Genomic DNA, 26,101 nt, shown 5'->3' with positions numbered 1-26,101 from the left:
TTTCGTCACGTCATTCAGAAGAAGCGTCGCGTCATTTTGACATTTAAAAATTTGCAAAATATTTAACGATTTATTTAAATTGATAAGAAATATAAACGTGTTTTATGATATTGAAAAGGTTTGTAAAATACTAAAACATCAAATACATTATCGGTATAACGTTTTTATCAGTAAATTAAACAATTTGGTCTATTTGTGTGTGTGTTACAGTGAAAAATGCCAGCAAGACACAAGGGGGCCTGTTTGGGCCGTCGAACTAATAAAGCATCAAGCGTGCGTAATCATAGAGCAGAAAGAACAGACGAACAAATCCAACAAAATAACGAAATTGTGCCTGTGAGCATGTCAGCATCGAACCTGTTCAAGGTTCGATCTATTTTTAATTAAAACTCAAAAAAAGTCTAAAAACTTTATTAAAATGTCAGCATAATAAATTCGTTAAAAGTCTTTTGATAATGCCATCGTTACAGTTTTAACTTCCAAAAAAATGTCGACGCCATCCGTGCCGCTGGAAATGTATAAAATAGTTAGCAACAAATAACTTATTCACGATTATTAAAATAAATTGACTTACTTTTCTCTTCCGATACCAGAATCCTTAAATCCACCGAACGGGACATCGGGCCTGAACTCCAAATATGTGTTAACCCTGAAAATGACGCAAAAAATTTGATAAAAATACTGTAGCCTATTCCAACCACAAGAGGAGTAAACTCAAATAAACAACATCGACACCGATATCATTGGTCACCGATATCAGGGGTGCATGTCAGTCACCTCCACGTGGTGCACCCTGGGCAACGGGGTCGACAAGTAATCCGATGTTTTCTCGGAGTGCCTGTCGACCGCGGCTGAGACTGACGCGACGGTAATGCCACGGGCCGTTCCTGGTACTTTTCTGTTCAGCAGACTGGACTGTGCGAGCGGCTTTGTGGCAAATTGAAGGTGGAAGGAAGAAGCTCTCTGCTTTCTTTCTTTGTTTTGTTTTGTTCTTCTTCCGTTTTGTTTCGTTTCGTTTTCTTTTCTTCTGTTTCATTTTTTGTTAATTTTGTTTTGTTTTATTTTCTTCTTTTTTTTTCTTTCCTGTCTTCTATTTATTTATTGGAGGTTACTCCCAATGGTGGAGTTAGTCGAGTTAGAGTTGGTCTCCGGGGTCTTTTTGGGCTGCCGGAGAAAGGAGGTGGGAGAGGCGGGTTCGCCCAGTGTCGGTATCGATGCTGGGTGGACAGACTAAAAGGTCACCGCCTCTCAAACTCGTTTCCCCATCCGGGTGTTGTGGACATGTCGCGCAGCCCGTGGTGGGACCGAGGGCCTTGCCTTAACCGGCTGGGCCAAGAGGAGACAACCTCAATAAAAAACATTAGTTTGTAGATCCCGTGATACCACCCGACCTCACGGTGTATATAGGGTTACCAAGGTACAGGGGGCACTGCCTTGGTGGACTTTTTATTTCCCCCATACTCGTGGGATTATACATGAATAAACAAAACAAAACATTTAAAAACAACGGACTCGGCGATCATATGGACAACGATAACATGGCGGTGGAGGCGGGCGCCCCAATAGCGCGCGCCGAAACCAAAGACACTCTCGTGTCCAAAAAACTGGTGGTCCGACTGGAACGACTCTCAGAGTCCGACTCGTCGGCCACCAGCATGGTGATGGTCTCTTCAAGAGACCCCGCCTGTCGTCGGCGGAAGGGCGAGAAGCGGCCCCGTCCTGGGCCGGAGAGCTACTCCGGCTCCGAGAGCGACGCGGGTATGAGCGAAGGCGGCTTCTCGGGGTCAGGCATCAGCAAATAGCTGAAGCCCTCCCCCAAAAGGGGGCGTGGTCGACCGCCCACGACGGGCGAATACGTCGGCCTCGGGCGCTCCCGCGAGGAGCTAAAAGCCGCTAAGGCAAAGGAGCGGCGGTACGAGGCGGAGGACGCACTGGCCGCGTACAGTGCGGCGGCCAAGGTGGCCACTGAAGAAAGGGCGGCCCGAGCAGAGAAACGCCAACCCGGCGCGACCGTGGACGTGCCGCAGACGTCTGCCGCGCTGGACGCGGCGGTGAAGGAGGCGCTCGACGTCGTTCTGCAGGTTGCCGACAGGTCGGGCAACCTGAAGGGTACGTTCGTTCGGGGCCTGAAGTCCGCCGCCGTCACCATTAAAGGTGCGGTGGCGGATCTAAGGGCCCTCACGGTGACGGAGGAGGTGGCGCGACTGGAGGCGGCTAACACGCGACTCTCCGGCCAACTGGCCGAGTTGCGCCGGGAAGTCGCCGAAATGCGCCAGCGGCCGGTGGCGGCGACGGAGGCGAACCTCCAAAACGTCATGGAGGAGGCGCTGCGCGCGAACCGCGAGCAGTTCAGCACGATGCTGAACGCTCGCCTCGAGGGCCTCGAGGGCCGCCTCCTTCCGGAGCCTCGGCTACGGCCTCCACTCGCCGCTGACCGTAGGGTAGCGCAGGCAGCGGCCGTAGCCGCGGCGGGAAAGGAGGCTCCAGCCGCCTCCCACGCAACGGAGGGCGTCGAGGCCAGCGCCGCCAAGCCTGCTGCTGTCAGGCCGAAGCGGCCTAAGAGAAGTATGGCTGCCCAAGAGGCGGCAGCCAGGAGGGTGGCTCCTCAGTCGTCAGCAGAGCCGGCCGCCACTCCGGCCACGTGGAGCGCCGTGGTCGCTAGGAACAGGCCAAAGAAGGCAGAGAAGCCGGGCGCCAAGCCAGCGGCGGCGAAGCCGACTTCTTCCGGGGCCACCAAAAAGGTCCCGGTTACGAGGAAACTCCGCCCCCCTCGCACCGCAGCGATAACGCTGACGCTGAAGCCCGGTGCTGAGGAAAAGGGGTGGAGCTACGAGAAGGCTCTGGCCCTGGCCAAAAGCCGGATCAGCCTCCGGGAGGTCGGCTTGACGGCGGTACGGTTCCGGACCGCGGCGACGGGAGCGCGGATGCTCGAGGTGCCGCCGGGCACCAACGAGGCCGAGAAGGCGGCGCATGCCCTGGCGGAAAAGCTCCGCGAGGCCCTCAGCCCGGAGATCGTCCAGATCCATCGACCCACAAAGTGTGTCGAACTAAGGGTACTAGACCTAGACGACTCCGTGACGGTGGCGGAAGCCGTGGCGGCGGTCGCTGAACAAGGCGGCTGCCCTACCGGGGCCATTAAAGCGGGCATCATCGCTCGCGGCTCGAGCGGCTCGGGCTCTCTGTGGCTGAGCTGCCCCGTTTCGGCCGCAAAGAAGGTCGTGGAGGTAGGTCGCATAAGGGTCGGGTGGGTGTCGGCGCGAGTCATGCTGCTCGACCCCAGACCGCTGTTTCCGGTGCCTCGAGCGGGGGCACATGGGGGCAAAGTGTGACCGGGACGTCGACCGAAGCCGTCTGTGCTTCCGCTGTGGTCAGCCCGGTCATAAGGCTCGGGAGTGCTCCGCCACCGTAGCCAGCTGCGTGGTCTGCACTGCGGCCGGTAAGCCAGCTGCCCATGCCGCCTGCAGCAAGTCGTGCCAGGGCGGAAAGGGCGCCGCGCAGAGAAAGAAGACAGGGAAGGTGGCGACGAAAGGCCCGGTAGCCGCGTCTCCACGTATAGAGGCGGAGCCAATGGAGACCGCGCAGTGATGGCCCTGCGCTGTCTCCAGGCCAATATCAACCACTCAGCCAGGGCCCAGGACCTCCTAGTCCAAAGCATGGCAGAGTGGCAGATCAACGTGGCGGTGGTATCGGAGCCCTACTTCGTTCCCTCGCGGGACGACTGGGTCTCCGACCACGAACGGGTCGTGGCGATCGTCGCCCCTGCGGTCGCTGGCGCTCCGGCCATCGAGGGTGTGGCCAGGGGCAGGGGGTGCGTGCTGGCCGTCGTCGGCGGTGTGACGGTCGTCGCCGTCTACGCCTCGCCCAGTCGGAGTCTCGCCGAGTTTGAGCAGATGCTGGCAGAGGTCGGGACTCTGATCGGGCAAGCGGCGCCCGCACCGGTGTTGGTCGCGGGGGACTTCAACGCCAAATCAACGGCTTGGGGTTCTCCTGTGGCCAATGCCCGGGGTGAGGTGCTCGAGGAGTGGGCGGTCTCGTTGGGGCTGGCGGTCCTCAACAGTGGGTCGGAGAGCACGTGCGTGCGGCGACAGGGCGAATCGATCGTGGACGTTACGTTCGCGTCCAACGCCCTGGCCCGCCGTGCTCAAAACTGGAGGGTCGAGACTGGCGTGGAGACACTGTCGGATCACCGATATATTCGGTTCGATGTCTCTGCGTCGGCTCGTTGGGATGTTCGGCCCACTGTTGACGGAAGAACGGAAAGTCGTCCGCGTTGGTGCCTGGGTCGCCTCGACGGACAGTTGGCGAAGGAGGCGGCCATCGTCGAAGCTTGGGGGGCCGGTTCCGACCCGGTCCTCCGGATCGACCAGGAGGCCGACCGGATCGACGGCGCCCTGTCCCGGGTGTGCGACGCGGCGATGCCGAGGGCTAAGCCACGCCCGCAACGTCGGTGGGTGTACTGGTGGCGTCCGGAGCTCCGTCGGCTGCGCAAGGCGTGCGTGGCGGCACGGCGCCGTTACGTTCGGTGTAGGAGGCGAAGGGTCCGTGATGACGACGCGGAGGAGGTCTTCTACACCGGATATAGGACCGCCTGTCAGGCCCTACAGAAGGCCATAGCACAGGCCAAAGAGGCGGCGTGGGAGGAATGGCTGGAGACGCTAAACGGCGATCCGTGGGGGCGTCCGTATCGGGTCGTGAGACAAAAGCTCCGACCCTGGGCTCCTCCGCTGACCAGCAGTCTCCAGCCGCAGCTCTTGGCGAGGGTTGTGGACACGCTCTTCCCCGAGCGGGGAGAGTTCGTGCCACCGGCCATGGTGCCGCCCGCGAGCAGGCCCCAAGAGGAGGACGACGGGTCACCGGTGACTCCGATCACCGAGGCGGAACTGCAGACGGCTGTCATCAGACTAGGGTCGAAAAAGACAGCCCCTGGGCCCGACGGAATCCCCGGTCGAGCCCTGAAGATCGCGTCGGAGGAGCTCGGCGAGAGCATGCGGCGCCTCTTCACCGCATGCCTGGCTCAGGGTAGGTTCCCGCGACGGTGGAAAACGGGCACGCTCGTTCTGATCCGCAAGGACGGGCGTCCGTCCGATCAGCCGTCAGCCTACCGCCCGATCGTGTTGCTCGACGAGGTGAGCAAGCTCTTCGAGCGGGTGCTCGCTGCCCGTCTCGTCGGCAGTATGGAGCCGGGACTCGACGAGCGGCAATACGGGTTCCGTCCCGGCCGCTCGACGCTCGACGCGATCGCCAGGGTGAGGGGCCTGGCCGAGGAGGAGGTGTCTCGGGGCGGGGTTGTGTTGGCAGTGTCGCTGGATATTTCCAATGCCTTCAACACCCTGCCCTGGGAAACGGTGATGGAGGCCCTGCGGTTCCACGGTGTGCCGGGCTACCTGCGGCGTACCGTGGCCGATTACTTCTCGGGCAGGGCGGTGGCCTTCCCGACTGCGGACGGATGGGCCGTCAGGTCGTTGTCGTGCGGTGTTCCGCAGGGGTCAGTACTAGGACCGCTCCTGTGGTGCATCGGCTACGACTGGGTGCTGCGCGGGGCCACGTTGCGGGGGGTCAGCGTCACGTGCTACGCTGACGACACCCTCGTGTCGGCCCGCGGCAGTTCATACCGGGAGGCGGCCTATCGCGCCACGGCTGGGGTGGCGCACGTGGTCCACCGAATCCGCGCGTTCGGCCTCGAGGTGGCCCTACACAAATCCGAGGCCCTCGTCTTTCACGGGCCTCGGAATGCGCCACCTCCGGGGGCGGCGATAACGGTGGGCGGAACTTCCATCGCCGTCGGGTCGACGATGAAGTACCTGGGACTCGTACTCGACGGCAGGTGGAAGTTCGAAGAGCACTTCCGGCGCTTGGCCCCAAAGTTGGTGGCTGCAGCCGGGGCGCTAGGGAGAATCCTCCCGAACGTGGGTGGGCCAGGAGGCTCCTGCAGGCGCCTGTACACCCGCGTCGTGCGCTCGATGGCGCTCTACGGGGCGCCGATATGGGCGGACGCTCTGAGCGCCCGCAACGTCGCCTCGCTGCGACGTCCACAGCGAGCGATGGCGCTCAGAGCGGCTCGGGCGTACCGCACGGTGTCGTACACCGCGGCGTGCCTGCTCGCTGGAAGCCCGCCATGGGACCTCGAGGCCGAAGCTAATTCGAGGGTCTATTGGCGGATCAAGGCGGCAGTGAGAGCGGAGGGGGAGAACCGGCGCCACCCACGTGAGGTTCGGATGTGGCGGGAGGAGGCCCGCGAGAAGGTATTCGCCGAGTGGTCGGAGAGACTGGGTGTCCCGGGTGCTAGCAGGGACCTCGTTGCGGCCATTCGGCCGGTGCTCAGGAAGTGGGTCGAGCGCAAGCATGGCCCACCCACGTATCACCTCACACAGCTTTTGACCCGCCACGGTTGTTTTGGCCGGTACCTGTGTGAGATGGTCGGTAGGGAGCCGACGGTGGAGTGCCACCATTGTGGCGGAGGAGCCGTGGATACGGCGGAACACACGCGCGTAGAGTGCCCGGCTTGGGCGGAGCCTCGCGCGGTCCTATCCACGGCCGTAGGTGGAGACCTGTCGCTTCCGGCCGTCGTCGAGAAGATGGCCGGAAGCGAAAAGATCTGGGCGGCAGTGTCCCGGTTCAGCGCATGCGTCATGTCGCAAAAGGAGGAGGCAGAGCGGGAGCGGGAGGACGACGTGGACTCGCTCCCGCAACGAAGAAGGAGACCTCTTCGACGGCGACGTGCCTTCGCAGGCCGGACGCTGCCGCAGAGTTAAGGTGTGGTTGGCGGCGGAGCCAGTCTGTTGATCCGCCGCGGGGCTTCAAGCCCTGACGCCCAGCCTCCAGTGGCGGACTCGGGGGAGTCCGTCACGTAACAGGATGGAGGCACAGAGAGGAGGGAGGCGCGCCCTAACATCCTGGCGCGTTTTCCGAGATGGGTCGCCTTATGGCGACGACCGCTGGCGGGGTTGCGGTTGTAAGTCACAACGTTCCCGTGACCCCGCCGCATTGCGGAGAGGCGGAAATCCGGGGAGGTTTTAGTGGGTAGGACGGGGCCGTCTGCCCCGTGAGTCCCACATACCCGTCCCGGTCCCCCCGGACCGGGCGGCAGGCGTAAATGCCTTTCCTCCCCGAAAAAAAAAAAAAAAAAAAAAAAAAAAAAAAAAAAAAAAAAAAAAAAATGGTCACCGATATCAATTGACGCGATATCATTGATCGAGATCTTGAATAATCTATGATATTCCCTATGTCCGCGAAGTTGTAATCGGAACTTCGAAAGTTAAATTAATTTGGTTATAACTAGTTTAGTGACACGCTCAGGACATTCACAACCTGGGCATGGATGTCCAGACTGCCCATAAAAAACGAACTTACATTTCTGTACCAACCTTAAAGTTCGGGTACATACAATAAGGGTACCAAATTAAAATTATTATTATTTTATTAAAACTGTTTTTTTTAAATAAAATAAAGTACATACCAAACCATTCCAGCCTCGATATGTGTACTAAATTGCATAGCATTTTCTAAAGAAGTTGTAAATATGCCAGCTGCAAGCCCGTAGTTAGTAGCGTTCGCACGATCTATTACTTCCTCTAAAGTTTCAAACTTCAGGATACTTTGCACCGGTCCAAAAATCTATAAATAATTTTTTTTTATTATTTGTTATGAATACAATAATATTAACATTTTATGAAAATAGACTTGTTATATTGTAAAATAATCATAAATTGCAAATCAAATACTCTAATTAGAAAGCATTACACATCCTTATTGTTGGCAAAAAATCTACAATAATTTCGTATTGCATGTCGCTTGTCTTGGTATGGTAAGGTAACAGCCTGTAAATGTCCTACTGCTAGGCTAAGGCCTCCTCTCCCTTTAAGAGGAGAAGGTTATCTTATGTTCACAATAACATAATACAATGTAAAATGGCAATAATACCAATACAATTATATTAATATTAAGGTAATTTAAAAAGTTCGAAAATGTTAAGTCAAATTATTTCTTCAGACCCACCGTTGTAAAGTTGGGTGTAATTTTTATCTATATAACTATGTATTTACAAAAGAAAAGTAGTAGATGTAGTATATCAGTTGTTTGGATTCCATTGTACAAGCTCTGCTTAATTTGGGATCAGATGGTGTGAATAATGTCCCAGGATATTATTATTATATTATAAAGTAATTATGTTATAATATCTTAAGCTACAAATACTGCATATTGTATATATATTAAGTATTAATTTTGACAGGTTATTGTTGCTATGGGAGCTTGAGGTGCCATTGGAACCATTTAGCACAAGGCGGCCGTTATCTGCGTGAAGCCGTTGGGTCTCCTCTCTTTCCGTCCTGGAAGCCGGTGCATCAACAATACTCTAGAGGGAGGCCGTGGAACCCTCAATGTCAACACAAGTTGGAGGATTTATGCGCCATCTCTAAAATAAGGGCTGCGTTACGGCCAGCTTACGTGCGAAGTTCCTCCACGCCCAACGTCGTGGGATCTCCCGTGGCATCCGATGCGGTCCCTTCGGGGTCCAGAACAACTTTTGGAGCGCCCTTCGGAACGCGCTACTCCGGAGTGAGCGCTCGAAAGCCTCCTCCCTGGCCTCTTCAGCCTTCGCCTTAAGCTCGGCCTTAGCCTGAGCGAAGCTTACGCGTCTTCTTGAAAAAAGCTTCCCCAGACGAGCACTGCTACATTTAGCCGCTGCTCTGACTTCCGTATCCATATCGGAGCCGGAATCAAATGAAAAAAGGTTATTGTTGCTATTCTTACACTTTATTTTTAAAAAATATTTTATTTACAGAAGAATAACATTCTTAAATAAAAAAAGGAATTAAAAACGACCAAAATATGAGTAAAGTACTAGTTACGGTTATTTTTCGCATAACTTATATTGGCAGAAAAACAAAGAAAGTGCCTTTATTTATAAATACGTAAATATTATGCCAAAAAAATACAAAAATGTCGCTTATCTCGTCATATATAATAATGAATTAAATAATAACATTTAAGATTATAATATACGTTTACAAAGAAATAAGGTATATTAGGAACCTTAAACCTGGAACGAAGACAAGCACGCGTCGACAGAATGCGATGAAAAACTGTTGGGTCAGCCATCTGTCCCGACTTTATCTTAATTATTTGCTTCCTATTTTAACCATCTCACTTAATAATTTGGTTTATTGTCTACGCAGAAAGAAATCTGGATATATTTAATGCTCCAAGTAAAACTATTAAATAAATTAAATATTTAATCTGTACGCATAGCTAATTATTATTAATCGACCCGCACAAAATGAAATGAAATAAATTGGAATCGAGCACCTATTAAACAATTGCTATCTGCCTCGATGAACTCAAAAAAAAAAAAACAAATAACGATCGCTATTTATGTGTTTTTTTCATTGTATAAGTTTTGATTGTTAATTTCATTATTATTTAGCTTTATCATTTGATTTTATATTTAGTTATTCTAATTATGACATGTGCGTTAATTTTATCTTTATTATTATCGATATCTTTGATGTTGAATGTTTTATTATAAAGCTAGAATCATTTATATATCTAATTACTTATGACTAGTCAATATCCGATTTCATCACCTCAGATCTAAGGGGTTTATTTCCAAACCGGTGGTAAATTTATGACAATCAATAAGTAAGTGTAACGCTTCTATAATGAATAAAGATTTTTGACTTTGATATTAAATTGGAATAACAGTTTAATGTCTAATTCACTCTTAGGTAGAAACACACGATCGACTCAGACTTTGGTAAAGATTTCTTGTCACATCTAAAAACCGAGTAGCCACATTAACGAGCAACGTAATTGCGTAGCGACGGAATTTCTTGGAATACAATATTACTCAACACAAAATTGTGTTGCGATTTATGTATGTCGTCTATAAAATTTTAAATTACCGCAAATATTCAATTTTTTCATCTTCTGCTATCCAGATTTTTTCTTCCGATAAGAAAAATAAAAACCCTATAAAATAAATAATCATCGAATATACATATACTACTCACAAAAAATAATATTTTATAAATATTATTATTTATCATGAAAAATATGTTTGTGCCAAAATCATTTACAATGCAATTTATTTTTTGGTATTATACCCAACTAAATTACGGAGTCTGCAATCTTGCCAATTTCGCCTTAAATAAATAGATGCATCATATACACAGGGTTACGTCTTACCTCTTCCTTAGCTATAGTCATTTCATCAGTGACGTCAGCAAACACAGTCGGTTCGATGTAAAAGCCTGTGCTGTTAATCCGTTTGCCTCCAGTCAGTAACTTTGCACCTTCTAATTTACCCGAATCTATACATTTTAGGATATGCGTCGTCAAGAGTTCATCAATCTGTAAGTATAGAATTAAAAAAAAATAGCTGTTATCATCAGTCAATCTATCAATTTCTCTAATCTATTCATTTTTAACACATACATAATATTATCTCGCAAATAACTAAACAAAAACACTATTTTTTTTTCTTAAATAAAATACTTGCAAATATTATATAATGTATATTATATAATGTATTGATATTTGAGTATATAAAATATAAAGCATATGACATACTTTAACTGTAATAATGTAACTTCTAGCATTTTTAAATTCTAATGGAAGTAACTTAACGAAAATATTATTCCCAATTATGACACTTTCATTCTAGAATATTCGTTAACATGTAAAACAAACAAATATTCCTGACAAAGCTATGTTCATAAAATACAATATAGTCAAATAAAATAAGTGATTCCTAGCACAAAACGAAATAGATTAAGTTATATCTAGTAAGTCTTCGTTGTTTGAAATCTAATATGTACTTCAAATAGAAATGGCAAATCAATGGTTATCGAGTGTTTTAGTCTGTAGTCGTTGGGTTTCTGATTGTCATTGTGATGTGTGGAGGGTGGTCTGATTTTGTAGCTAAAAGGACTTCTTAAATTATAAATATAAAATTATTAAATGTAATAGAACAATTTATTCGTCAATTAATTTTTATGTGATATATCAAATTATAAAATTGTTTAAATAGTTAACATTTAAAGAATTCAAATGTTTGATTGCATTTCTCTCTAAATAAACTGATTGCAACTGTCGTTGTTCTTAGCCTTTATATTATATCTCAACATCTCTGACTATATATTATACTAGTGATACAGCGCTTTTTCCTTCCTTTTTTCGTTCCCGTACCCTTACTAAAACTTTTCATTTATGAGTACACCTCATACATATATGAGTTTAACTCCATGCCTACTCCTAAAAATGTGTCTCGTTTCTATTAAGGTCTATCTATTGTCAATTTTAATTTTGAAATACACCTAAGTCTAAGTCTTTAGAGACATGTGATCTATAGAGAGTTACTGTAAGAGTCGATTAATGTACATCAGCAAAATTTTATTATTTATTTATTGTTTCAAGGATATTCTTATAGCAGTTGTACAGGGTTTTGCAATTAATTTCGACAAAAATGATTTGATTTTTGATCTGATACATTAAAAAATCAGTCTATTTATAATAATTTCAGGATATTAAACTTTAAACTTATTATTACTTTAAACTTATTTAATCAATATTTATAATATTTATTATTTTGTTTTATTTATAACATTTTATTTAATAAACATATTTAATTAATACTTAACCGATGATCATGGGTTCAAATGGGCCTGCCCGGGTTTGAACACCACTGTATTTTCAAGTGCTTAATTTGTGATTATAATTCATCTTGAGCTTGACGGCGAAGGAAAACATCGTGAGGAAACCTGCATGTTTCTAATTTCACTGAAATTCAACCACGTGTGTATTCCACAAACCCGCATTGGAGCAGCGTGGTGGAATAAGCTCAAAATCTTCTTCTTAAAAAAAGGGAAAGGAGGCCTTAGCCCAGCAGTGGGACATTCACAGGCTGTTACTACTACTATAATCAATACTCAGATCAATTTACCTTTAGCAATATAGTTAGTAACGAGTATGTATACCACAGGTTGAGAATCGCGGTATTAATGCAAAAAAATCAATTATGAAAATAAATATTACCTGTGGACCGTACTGTGTGTCCTCATCACTGGGATCTCCGTGTGTCAATGACTGGGCAAATTCCACGGCTCTTTTTACAAATTCGTTATAAACGCCTGATTGAACGTAGAGACGTGAAGCAGCGATGCAAATTTGCCCTTGATGAGTAAAGACGCCCAATGCAGCAAACGGTACAGCGATATTCACTGCAATTTAATTATTTATTATTTAATTAACGAATTAGTTTTTCGTTGTAGTCAGCGTAGTCAGTCAAGTACTTACAACGGTGTACCGCAGGAATTTTCTATGTGTTTTTTGATTTATATTTGTATAATCAATGAAATTAAATTAATTTCCTTCATTTTAATATAAAACATATAATATTATATATTCAAATATGAATTATTATATAAAGCTATTTATCGTAACGATAACGATTTACAAAAGCAAGAGAAGTCTATAATAATTTGTAAATAAATTATAGTAAAGTTTTCCTCTATGTAAGCCATTATATTTCTAAACAATGACTATATCACTATATATAACTATATCATATTTTATTGGAAATTGGAAAAGTAGCGGGTGCTCAATGGATGCGAATAGCACAGGACCGGGAGAATTGGCGAGCCGGTGGGGAGGCCTATGACCAGCAGTGGATTAATATGGGCTAAATATAAATAATTTAAATACAACCAAAATAATAAATACATACGTCTTTTAAAATATATTTCATCCACAAGCGATGGTTTTCTTCAGTCAAAATATATAAGATATAACAAATAAAATAATGTTCTTCGGACCGACTTCGGCCACGGCGGCCAATCTCAAAAGTATAATATGTCCTGGCTAATCTCTCTTGGCCGTCGTGGTCGAAATCGGTCCGGAAGACATTATAATATATAAATATGGATTTTACATAAAATAACTTACGATCTGCATCATTCATAATAACAAGTGGACTCTTGCCGCCGAGCTCCAGTGCAACTCTCTTTAAGTTGTTTGCTCCAGCTGCCTGTTGAATCAATTTTCCTACCTAAAAAGTTCTAAGATTTATTTTTTATACTCCTATAATTATATACATAGTATTTAGTAAACATATATTTTCAGGAGGAATTCATTATTAATAATTAATAAAAATATTAAGTTGTATGTTAAATTACACAATTTATTTCAGTCTAACCAAATACTTGGCTTGCATTTGAATTACCCATCAAAGATGAATGATTAATTATTATTCGCAATTTATTGTTTAATATTCATAACTTTTAATAATTATTTGCTTTCTGAGTCACCTGTCGGCAACACCAAAGATGGAGACAATCAGTAGCGTAACATATTATATATAAAACGAATATACGACTAAAACGTGACCTACTTCTAATGAGCCAGCGAAAGAAATCATTGCGACATCTAGATGATGAGCGAGGGCATCACCAGCGGTCTCGCCATAGCCTGGCACAACATTTACCACACCTGGTGGTGCTCCCGCTTCAGCGAGTAGTGCAGCCAATGCTAGCGAAGTCAAAGGAGACTGTTCGGCAGGCTTTACGATAACTGTACAACCTAAATATTACAAATTAAATTGTTTAGAAAATATGTGAAAGAAGTTTTTTTTCGAAATTAATCGATTAATTAATAAATTTAGCTTTGTTAGTTTCAAAAAGTAAACTATAGATACTTAATTTAGTAAGAAAAAAATTATTTAAAACCTGTACTAAAACGAATAAAATGTAATATAGAATTATATTCAGCACCAAAGCCAAAATTGTGTAGAAAATTTTATCTGAGTCAAACGGCTGGAACTGCTAAAAAAAGCTTACAACAATATGAAGTAAGGGTTTCTAAAACAAAATATATAAAAAAATTTAAAACAAGACCGATTAATTAAAATACTCTCAAGTGCAATAACATTTGCGTTGTTATTTTATTACCTGCTGCCAAAGCACTTGCCACTTTTCCGGCAAATACTAAGAGAGGGACGTTCCAGGGCAAAATTATGCCACATACACCCACTGGTTGCTTTACGGTGTAGGAGAACAAACCACCTATAAAATTATTACAAAAATTAAACCAAAGTAACTAATTTTATCTTCTGGTATAGTTTTATGTATATTTAGTAGTTGCTTTTGTTACAAAAAAACGCTTAATCATTTATCAGTATAGATTACATTCTTCGTTGAATAATGATAATGGTTGAATTTTTGTTTATCAGTAATATGTAAAAAAATGTATATGGCCTGTGGCAGTACGGACCCCGAACCCATAAAGATAGGCGGAGAATCCGTTATCAAGACGGAAAAGTTTAAATACCTAGGGTCCGTACTGCACGAGTCTAGTACAATCGACCACGACGTCAGAGCTCGAATAAGCGCAGCCTGGGCCAAATGGCGGGAAGTCACCGGGGTAATCTGTGATCGCAGGATACCGGTGAAATTAAAGGGCCTTTTGTAAAAGTGCATCATCCGACCAGTCTTATTGTACGGCAGCGAGACGTGGCCAGCTCTCGCGAGACACGTTCAGCAACTTCACGTCGCGGAAATGAAGATGCTGCGGTGGATATGTGGCGTTACGCGACTAGATCGCATTCGTAACGAGCACATCCGTGGTAGCCTTGGAGTTTGCGATGTAGCGGATAAGTTGCAGGAAAGCCGTCTGCGTTGGTTTGGCCACATTAGCCGCAGACCACCAGACTATGTCGGGAACCGATGCCTGGACTTTGTCGTCGAAGGCCCTAGATCCCGCGGCAGGCCCAAAAAGCGCTGGCTCGATGTTGTGAGGGACGATATGAGAGAGCACGATCTCACTAAGGAGGACACTTTAGATCGGGCAAAGTGGAGGCATAGATGCAGGAAAGCGGACACTGGCGTTACTAGGCCGGGAAAACGCTAGGCAGAAGAAGAGTAATATGTAAAAAAATATATAAATATCTTACCAATAGGCATTGTTTTGCCATGAACTTTATCAGCTAAACTTGCATTATACTTTATATAATCCACAGCTAATTTGACAAATCTCCGACTGTTTCTTATAATCATGCCATTGTTATATGTCTCTAGATGGGCCAGATACTCTAAATCCCTTTGTACAAGCGCTGCGAATTTGTAGAGCAACTCAGCCCGTCGGCTCGGACTTGTCAAACGCCAGACTGATTTGCGATGAAAGGCCCGTTTCGCTGCCTGGACTGCTGCATCTATATCCTCCTGTTAAATTGTCTATACTAATATTATAAATGCGAACGTAATTTTGTCTATCTGTTCTGTATCTGTTACACTTTCACATCTAAAAAGACCTAGACTTTATTTATATTTTTTTATATTTTACACCTGATCCTCCTAAACGCAGGTGAACACTACTTATAAATAATTTTAACATTATTTTATTACATTATAAAGGAAGATCATAATATGTTACGTCTTTGTCTTGTTAAGGATTTTATTTAAGTTTAATTTAATTATTTTATTATTGCTATTAATAAGATAAATTAAAGCCTTGATTTTTTGTACTGTTGTTAATCGATTACCGTATACGTTATTCCAATTCGCCGTCCGGTATATCATAACGGTTTGAAGTTTTAAGGCGTAAAATCAGGGCAAACAATCGAACTTAATTTTCACACTTTTAATATGCCATGCCCATATCTAGAACTCTGTATGTCCTCAATCGAGTTGCCATAAAATATTTGTTCCGTGAACGTATTTAGAATAGCATCTTATGTAACTATGATACTACACTATCGTAATAGAATTGTCATTTAATGGTAGTCGTAAAGATGAATGCCATATACTAGTAAAAATTAAATTGTATTGAGTATACTTAACTTGTCTCCTTCAGAAACATTCGCTATGATAGAACCGTTGTGTGGATTGAAAGTTTCAAACGACTTCCCGCTTACAGCATCGACCCACTGGTTGTCAATGAAGATCTACATATAAACATAAAAGTATTTTTTTTAAATAAATAGATTAAATACTTTAGAATATAAAATATAAAATCTTTAGAATATAAAATCGTGTCATCGACGTAAGCGCACGGAACTATATAGCTCCGTAAAAAAATTGTTTTAAAAATATAAGGACTGTGTTTTGAAATCATAAAACGTAGATATGTGTAAATAACAAAGACAGTGTGTGATCTATATAAAAACATTATTGTTTGAATAAGTTTAATACGCAAAAAGGTGAAACGATAATTATATAATATAGGTACTTTTACTGAGGGCAGTGACTTATTTTACGAGCAAAATAAGTTAAGAAAGTAGTGTATTAATAAAAATAAATGCTTTATAAAACGATTTTAAGAAACACCTAAAGTTCTAGTAATTTATTTTAAAACAAAGAAATACTTTAAAAAATATACAGTGAAGTGAGTAGATACAAAGAGAATAACTTTTTTTGTAGCGGGTGTTTAATAAAATCTCCAGGCGCAGATTATAATATTGTACATACAGTTCGCAATTTTTACTTGAACGATAATCATATCGTTGGCCCAACGGTGTGAACCATACTTCCACGCACGAGCGATACGGGTTCAAACCCAAGTTGTTGGTGACCTATTTCAATTTATTTATTTTTCTGTTAAGAAGTTGCTGTTATAGTCGTTACTAAGTAAGAATGATTCCACAGAAAAAAATAATAACAACAAGAAATAATACTTCTCCAGAATCTTACAATGTGACAAATCGGCAAAAAAGCAAACAGTCTGAAAAGTGGTCGCCTGCATCAGAACAACTTACTAAACAAGACGTTGAACAAATCATTCGTAAAGCCTTTAAAAATTTACTATTGGATGATATCACTAACATGTTAAACAAAATGGTTCAAGAAAATCTTAAACCTATAAAAGAGCAAATATCTACTATTGAAAACTCGATGACTTTTTTGAGCGAAGAATACGAATCTACTAAAAAAATAATTGCAAGTTACGACGATAAAATTGCGGAAATGGAAAGAGAGAAAAATGCACTAAAAAATGTAACATCTGATTTGCAACAACGAATACATACTATGGAGCAGTATAATCGATCAAATAACATTGAAATACAAATGATTCCTGAGCATAAAAATGAAAATTTAATTAGTGCAGTAATGCAACTGAGTAAAGCAATATCATGTGATCTAAAGGAGTCTGATATACATCACTGTACTAGAGTTGCAAAATTGAACAACAGCGACAAAAGACCAAGATCTGTGATTGTAAAGCTATCCACACCACGAATGAGAGACACGATGCTAGCATGTGTCATCAATTACAATAAATCGCATCCTGACGATAAACTTAACACAAGTCACATAGGTATTGCAGTAGATAAGCAGCCAATATATGTTATGGAACACTTGTCACCGGCTATTAAGTCTTTACATGCAGCAGCTCGAATAAAATCTAAAGAAAAAAAATACAGATTTGTGTGGGTTAGACAGGGCAAGGTATTTATGAGAAAGACAGAACATTCAGAATGTATTTATGTAAAAAATCATACTGTTTTGAATAATATCCAGTAAATTGCTTTGCTCTCTAAACTCATAGATCATTTTAGTGTTTCATGTTATAAAATTCAACGGTCTTAATATATACTACCAGAACGTCCGAGGTCTCCGTACTAAAACTCATGACTTCATCTGCAATTTATCGTGTACAAATTATGATGTTATTATATTAACAGAAACGTGGCTTAATAATAAAATAGAGAACCATGAAGTATTCGACAACCGTTATACAGTATACAGAAGAGATCGTGATAGTTTACTTTTACATTGTAAAAAAGATGGTGGTGGAGTTTTAGTGGCGGTCTCAAATAAACTGAAATCAATGCGACTCAGTTTTTGTGAAAGTCAGTGTGAAGATCTTTGGATAAATATTGAACGAGAAAATTGTCACGATGAGTGTAACTCAATTGCATTATGTGCAGTTTATTTGCCTCCTCCCGTCAGCCGTAATATGCTATCTAATTTTATCAATAATTTTAATAGTAGAATTGCAGAGAATAGACAAAATGTTATGCTCGTGGGTGATTTTAATTTAAGTAATATCAATTGGTTCGCTACTGATGATAATGTTATTTCTAATAGTTCCTTAGGAAATTTGCTTGTTGATTTTGCATCTCTCAATAATTTAGTTCAACATAATAACATTAGTAATAACAATAATAAAATATTAGACTTAATATTCAGTAATCATAATAACATAAAAATTAGTAAGTCTATTTTGCCAATAGTGCCTCCAGATCACCACCATCCTCCCTTAGATATATTAGTTTCTTATTCATCAAGAACTTCTTTAAAAAGTAATGTTATTGGTGATAAGAAGAACTATTTTAAAGCTGACTACGTAAGTATAATTTCAGAATTAAATAATATCAATTGGTTAAGCGAATTTTGTAATTGTAAGTCAATAAACCTAATGATCGATAAATTTTATAAAATTTTGAACAAATTGATCGAAAAATATGTACCAAAAAAGAAACAAAAAGGTAAACAATATCCTCCATGGTTCACTAAGGAAATGATAAATTTATATAAAGAGAAACAAGTTTTTTTAAATAAATACAAAATATATAAAAACCCACTTGATGAAATTTCATTACGTCTTTTGAGCAAACGTTGTGCAGATTTATCGAAAATTTGCTACAATAATTACATTAAGATTGTTGAAGAAAATATTAGTAGAAATCCTAAATATTTTTGGTCATACCTTAAGGGCAAACAAGATAATAGTACCGCACTCCCAGGCATAATGACTTACAAACAAAAAGTAATGAAATCGGGATCAGAAATTTGTAACGAATTTGCCTTGTATTTTGCTTCTGTTTACACACAATCTCAAAGTTCATATACATTACCATCTTATAGTAATCAATGTAAACATGACTTTGGAGCGTTCACTAATTTTGTAATATCGCGAAGACAGATTTATCAATTCTTAAAAAGACTTGATACAACTAAAGGGACAGGTTATGATAATATCCCTCCTATATTTATTTCTAAATGTGTATGGGTACTAAGTTTCCCTTTAAATTTATTATACAACGAATCACTTCGCTCAGGTGTTTTTCCCGATAAGTGGAAAATAGCTAGGATCGTACCAGTATATAAGTCCAAGGGTAGTGAGTGCATTGAGAATTATAGACCGATTTCCATACTTTCCACTTTTGCCAAAGTATTTGAAGCAATAGTTTACCCATATCTAGAATGTCATGTAAAGCAAATGAATAATAATAACCAGCATGGCTTTATAAAGGGTCGATCTACAACATCAAATCTTGTTTCGTACAGTGAATTCATTGTGCCAGCTATTGATAACCACAAGCAAGTTGACGCAATTTATACCGATTTAACAAAGGCTTTCGACAAAGTTTCGCACGATATTTTACTCTTAAAACTAAGTAAGTACGGATTCAATGGTAATATGCTTGAGTGGTTCAAATCATATTTATACAATAGACAACAATTTGTTGTCTTAAAAGGTTTTAGCTCGAGTCTATATAAAGCCTGCTCCGGGGTTCCTCAAGGGTCACACTTAGGACCTTGGCTCTTTAATATCTTCATTAATGATATTTGCGATACGGTACATTATAGTAGAGTATTTTTATTTGCGGACGATTTAAAATTAACAAAAGTAATAAACAACTTAGCTGACTCAGAGCTCTTACAGGTGGATATTAATGCTATATATAATTGGTGTAAAAATAATAAAATGAAATTAAACGTCAGTAAATGCAAGCATATAAAATTTACGCGAAATCTCAATATAATCAAAACAATATATAGCATTGATAACATCAAGTTGGAGGAAGTTTTTGAAATAAGTGATTTGGGTGTCATTTTTGATGACAAGCTTACTTTTGTCCCGCACTTCAATAAAATAATTACGAAAAGTTCCAAAACGTTAGGATTTTTAATTAGAAATGGTAAACACTTCACGAATAACACGAAAAAAATAATCTATAACGCTTACGTGCGTAGTGTACTGGAGTACGGTAGTGTTGTGTGGAATCCTTGTTACAATGTACATCGTCTGCGTATAGAGAGAATACAGAAGCGATTTGTATATCATCTATCCAGAAACAAAAAAACCTCATACAATAAATCTAATAAAAATTACAGCAATCTCTTGAAAGACTTTAATATGGATAGTCTCTCTGTACGCAGACAATTATTAGATCTCTCTTTCCTATTTAAGATAATTCGTAACGAGATCGACTGTACTTACTTACTTGAAAAGATATACTATCGTATTCCAAGGCGCAATGTTCGTAGTTTTCTGGGCACTTTTGATGTCAGAATATCAAAAACGAAATTAGGATGTAATGCACCAATGCCTAGATCATCACGGTTGTACAATGGTTTTTGTCAAGATCTAGATATTTTTAATGACTCTGCCATGATTTATCGTAAACGGGCGCTAGAATTGTTGAGAGATGCAAATAAATAATAAATAAATAAATAATAAATAATGTTATCTTAATTTTATTTTGTATTAATTAGTATATTTTTAGTATTTTTTTTTTGTAACGTAAACTTTGCATGAATTTAATGAATTATTTAAATTTTAATTTGTACCTATATCAATTTCAAACTATTTGTGTTATTAATTTTAATTTTATTAAGTGCATGTTTATTTTTTTATGATCTTTAATTTGTACCAATTTGGACTTTTTTTTTTTTAATCTTTCTACTCATGTTGCTATAATTATGTGTTAATGTATTTTTAAAACAAATATTGTAATTGTTGTGGCTACTTTAAAAAGCTTCACATGTTAGCTATTTTCACTAAATTGTTTTACATTTGTCATTAAAACATGTAGTAGCTACTAGTGGTCCTTAAAATAAATAAAATAAAAAATAAATAAAATAGAATCAAATATCAAGCTCTTTGGCTGTACTAGCAAAGTTAATTGTATATTTGCTCTAATATAGGAATAAAATAATCTAAACTAAGAATATATGAGTGTCATATATTCTTTAGAGTTTAGCTCGTTTTTGTTTAATTACGGTAATTATACCTGCCATACACTAATTGGTGCTTCCCAGGATTTAAGCCAACGATCATCGTTCATCATTTTTTTTAAATATAATCATTTAAATAATTATAACATATAAATGATACACGCATCATTTATCAACATAGCGTATCACCGTAAGTGGGTTTTCAACGTAACACTAATACACCGTTGTACAGTGTCTAAAATTACTTGCTACAAAAGTTTAAATGAAATTAGAAATATAAAACATTTAAAAGCAATCGGGTTAAGCGCTTCCGCACCTAGACTGAGGTATCTGACTATGTATACATATAAACACATGCTCATAAACAAAGCATAAATATGATTGTTGGGTTTACTGTCGATATTTTATGAGCAACTTTGTTTATACTAAACTATCTAGAACATAAGTAGCAGAAATTCCATCATTATAAGGCTATCATTGTTGTACATCTTGATTAGTAAAATATTAATAATTTTATTGATGTTCATCTGTACCTGTTGATTATAGTTTATTATTTTTAATTAATATTTATATTTATTTAAGTTTAAAAAAAAATAATTGACCATCTCTGATCACTTTATTATGTCTAACTTATATTTTAATTCTTAATGCTTGTACCAAATTTTATCTCTTCCAACTTCAATGTTCTTATATTGAGATCTACGTGATTAATTAATGTTTACTGTTAAGCTAATATTTATTGTGTAATGTGATAGTGCATGCTGAGACTACCGGTAATTACAACAACATTTAAATTATAATTTATAAACAACATAAACATTTAAAATGTAACTAGCTGCCCGCCCCAACTTCGTATGGATATAAAAATTCGCCAATCAATCTATTCGCCCATACAGTAAAGTGCTAAGTGACTGTCTTATTGGTCTAGTGGCTAGATATAAGGCTGCAGACCCCGAGATTCTGGGTTCAAATCCCTGGTCGGGCCAATAAAATCCTGCGTTTGCCCAGTTTCCAGTCGTGTCCCATTGCCACCCCATCGGATTGTGAGAGTTAGGGAATAGAGAGTGCTTTTTTTTTATATGCGCCGGGATGGCAAATGACTCTACTCCACCTTGTAAGAGGAGGGGAACACGTGAGCTGGTAAGGAATTCCATTTTTTGGTAGTGCGACAAAGAAAGGAGTTGCCAAATTTCTTTGTGCGCGATGGAATTGATGTCACAGTTAGGCGGTGACATCGAGAACCAGCTCGCGTGGACTTAAGAAGTAAGGGGGAAGCAGGAATTAGAGAGAATAATTCCTCAGAGCACTTGCCGTGATACAGTCGATAGAAAGCGCTCAGTGCTGCTATCTCGCGACGCAATTGCAAAGGTTCAAGGGTGTTTGTGACCTTTCCGTCGCCAATAATGCGTACTGCACGTCGCTGCAACCGGTCCAAGGCCTCCAGTAGGTACTTAGCGGAGCCATACCAAAGGTGCGAGCAATATTCAATGCAAGACCATACCTGTGTTTTGTATAACAGGCACAGTTGTTGTGGCGTGAAAAAACGCCGCACCTTGTTCAGAACTCCGAGTTTCCGTGAAGCTGTTTTTATAATAGCCTCGATGTAATCCCTTGGACTAAGGTCGCAGCGAACGTCCATCCCCAGCATAGCGATTTTGCTTTGTATCATCAGCGGTGTGCCACAGAGGGAGGGATGAGGGTAAAATGATGACTTTTTCGCTGTGAGAGTGCATACCTGTGTTTTTATTTCATTAAACTCAACAAGATTATCAGAACCCCATTTGGCGATGAGCTCTAACGTCCTATCGAGTTCAATGACAAGATTCTCCAGCCTCTCCTCAGTTTCCGCCCGCCCAGCCACTGCGCGTCCGTGGTATCCACCATGCACTGTACTATCATCTGCATAGCAATGTATGTTCCCAAGAGAGAGCATATTATTGATATGCAAAAGAAAGAGTATGGGAGATAGCAAAGATCCCTGGGGGACCCCAGCATTCACTACATAGAATTGTGAAGCGCAACCATCTACTAAAACACGAAGGCTACGCTCGTGTAGGAAGCTGGCAATCCAGGTGCATAGCTGACCTCAGTCACCTTACAAAGTACTGGGGTGATATATTGGCCGATAATTTGCCGGGTCAGACCGATCCCCTTTTTTGGGAACCGCTTGCACATTAGCTCTTCTCCAAGCCTCCGGCACACATCCCGAAGAGAGAGAAAGTTGGAACAGGCGCGTTAACGCAGGAGACAGCTCCGCCGCGCACTTCTTCAGCACTATGGCTGGTATTCCATCGGGACCGCTAGCTTTCCGTATATCAAGTGATTGCAGCTCCGCACGCATATCACGTTGCCTGATTTTGATGTCAGGCATCGTGTGGCCACATGAAGGTATTGTTGGTGGCTGCGCACTACAATCATCGATCACAGAGTTGTCGGCAAAGAGTTTAGCCAGGAGGTCGGCTTTCTCCTGCGGACTGTGAGCTAGCGATCCGTCCGGATTTCTGAGCGGTGGCAGCGAAGGTTGGCAGAAATTGTTTTGCACAGACTTAGTCAGACGCCAGAAGCTACGGGAGCCCGTAGGATGCGAAATAAGGTCATGACCAATCTGTACAATGCGCTGTGCATCCACTCTCGTGTATGCCTTCCTACAGGACTTGGAATTTTTATTGTAGTTTGCTTTCAGTGAGTCAATGTTAGATGCCCCGCTAATGCAGCCGTTGATCCACGCGCGATATGTCGCCTGCTTAGATGATACAGCGTCGGCACATTCACGAGTGAACCAACGGTTACGCGTACTCCTATTGATGAGATCTGAGCTAGGAATGTGGTATTCCATTATTAACATGATCTCATCAGCAACAACAGCGGCACTCGCCTAGTCGGGTCATTCCCACTGAAGCAACGTTCCTTCCAAGGGACTGACGCATAGTAATCGCGCATACCGTCCCAATCTGCCGACTTATAGTGCCAAACGCGACGTTTGCATACCGCTGATGGCGGCAGCTTGGCCTGTGGCACTTTGGTAGATATAAGGCCGTGATCCGAAGAACCAAGTGGAACTTGAACCACAACCTGATATTCTACCGGGTGAGAAGTCAGCAGAAGATAGAGAAGGCGCTTGCCCATCAATGTCTAGGATCCTGGTGGGCTGATCAACCAGTTGGGTCAAGTCGTGTGTGAGAGCAAAAGCATGAGCAGTTCTTCCAGCATGGTCAGTTTTGAGGGATTTCAACCATGATTCATGGTGAGCATTAAAATCCCCCAAAAACACCAATTCCGCGTTAGGAAACTGCTCTTGCGCAGCATCTGCCACCCGACTAAGATGGTCAAATAATCGGCTTGTCTCCAAGTCACCATTGTGGGATCTGTAGAGGCACACGTAGACTCGACTCTGACGAACCAGGTCCACACGTACCACCAACATGGAGAAGGAGGGGTCCTCCAAGCAGCGCAATCGGTGAAAACAAACATCCGCCCTGATGCACCTGTATTTGCACACACACTTGTGCACTATACTGCGCAGTTGACAAATCTCTCTTGAGATTGGCCGCCGTGGCCGTTCGCCAATACGCCACTAACCTTGGGAACTTAATTGTTATGACACTTAATCATACGGAACACGAACAACGGAACATACGAAATCATTGCGCCGGCTACTTCACCGCCGCATTGTTGACCACCATCGTGTTTTTTCTTGCGAGTGAATTTTAATTTTGCCGTAAATCCTAAAATATTATTTTAAATTAAGTATATAGTTTAAATTGGTTATTAAGCCAAAGTTCAAAGTTTGAAAGGGCACCGCGTCTGATAATTTTTTTGTATAGCTTTATAAAGTTTTAAATAATAAAAAACATAAAAATTAAAGACGTACTATTTGACTATTTATACTTCACAGATACTAAAAAGAATAATAGACCAAGCGTAGTACTGTTCGCTCCTGTTATCCGTTGTTCGCTCACACCGTGGCAATTTTTCTTACTTTTTGTGTTATTATACCAGTCCTAACTTCTTAACGAAAGGTCCGATTTGAATAATTTAAAGAGGAATTTACATATTTTTTTTTATATTTCCGAGAGGGCAAATGACTTTACTCCACCTGATAGTAAGTAGTAGTAGAGTCCAAACGCGACGACGGCCAGTACAGTAGGGAAGAATGTTCTGGACTAGCCGCCCCCGCCTTGCGGGCCCGCAAGATGCCTGTCTTGCCTCGTTTGAAGTAACCCGGTTTGTAAAAGAAGGGGAACACGTATATAATCAACCTTTATTACAAAGTAATTTAATTGTATTAGGATTAATATCATGATACGAATATCATCATCTTTCGATTTTCCCGAATTATGAAAATAAGAGAATCTTCAGCCTATCTTATCTATCCTTTAATATTTATAATTATACAAAATATTTCACTTACCTTTGTAAATTTAATTTTTGGAGACATTACACAAAAATATATGTTCACGTATTCTATCCACAAACCTCAGCAACTTATTAAAATGTTAATCAGAAAATTTAAGTTTAAGATAACTCTTATCGTGTTTTTGACTTCATTGCGCTATGAGACACACACAGAGATGTATGAGACATACACATACATCATATAATCGCATTTTATTTAACGTAAGTGTAGTGTTTGTATCTATGCAATAGATACAATACATTGTCTCATGTACACGAGTGGAGAGGGTAGGTGTCAATCAAGCAGTCTGGTGTTAGACACTGTGTATGTTTCTTACAATAATTTCTTCTTGTAACCTAATTAACACTTTGTTCATAAGTAGGTAATCCAAATAAAATATTAAATACCTGTTTGAACATTTATTGGTGATTTGATTTTTTTGATAACGTTTTATTTTCTACAAGTTTTATGTATTTAATCAACCACAATATACTTACATAGAGGTTACAAGCTTAAATTCAATACATTTGATAATTATTAACTAACTATGTTTTATTGAAAGGAACATACTTAGCGTGTCGAAGTGAATAAAATAAGGAATTATTAGGTATAGTATTTATTGTGGTCCGAGTTTAGATTTTCATTCAATTGAAAATAAACTTTAAATTTAGATTTCCATTAAATTGGAAACAAGAAGTTCATTAAATTTAATTTAGAAAATTTCAAATCAATTCTAGATTTTCATTCAATT

At 41.6% G+C, this 26,101-nt stretch overlaps 1 protein-coding gene across 4 annotated transcripts; it reads right to left on the bottom strand.

The window, feature by feature from the left end:
- Positions 1 to 396: 396 nt before the first annotated feature.
- On the bottom strand, positions 397 to 25,536 carry LOC126769274 (aldehyde dehydrogenase, cytosolic 1-like). Of its 4 annotated transcripts, XM_050487950.1 has the most exons (11): positions 25,366 to 25,536; positions 15,832 to 15,934; positions 14,945 to 15,214; positions 13,944 to 14,057; positions 13,388 to 13,575; positions 12,943 to 13,045; positions 12,034 to 12,218; positions 10,186 to 10,350; positions 7,457 to 7,614; positions 575 to 649; positions 397 to 508 (listed from the first exon to the last, which is right to left on the bottom strand). In XM_050487950.1, exons 1-11 carry the CDS (start codon positions 25,390 to 25,392, stop codon positions 439 to 441), a joined length of 1,458 nt encoding a protein of 485 aa, XP_050343907.1. In that variant the 5' UTR covers positions 25,393 to 25,536; the 3' UTR covers positions 397 to 438. The 4 variants fall into 4 exon arrangements, with proteins under 4 accessions (XP_050343907.1, XP_050343908.1, XP_050343909.1 ...); XM_050487951.1 differs by lacking the exon at positions 15,832 to 15,934 and having other exon boundaries at positions 14,945 to 15,212; positions 25,366 to 25,535; XM_050487952.1 differs by lacking the exon at positions 25,366 to 25,536 and having other exon boundaries at positions 14,945 to 15,224; positions 15,831 to 15,934.
- Positions 25,537 to 26,101: the final 565 nt, after the last annotated feature.

This window comes from Nymphalis io, chromosome 6 (assembly GCF_905147045.1).
Source record: "Nymphalis io chromosome 6, ilAglIoxx1.1, whole genome shotgun sequence".
Classification (NCBI taxonomy): domain Eukaryota; kingdom Metazoa; phylum Arthropoda; class Insecta; order Lepidoptera; family Nymphalidae; genus Nymphalis; species Nymphalis io.
The sequence above is the reverse complement of the archived record's forward strand: the minus strand, read 5'-3'. Positions and strand labels throughout refer to the sequence as shown.

Coding starts and splice junctions, on each gene's coding strand:
- LOC126769274 (XM_050487950.1), bottom strand. CDS start 25,392: ATGTCTCCAAAAATTAAATTTACAAAG. Junction 13,046..13,387: donor CTTTCGCTGGCTCATTAGAA/GTAGGTCACGTT, acceptor AGAACTTTTTAG/GTAGGAAAATTGATTCAACA. Junction 509..574: donor TCTGGTATCGGAAGAGAAAA/GTAAGTCAATTT, acceptor ATACATTTCCAG/CGGCACGGATGGCGTCGACA.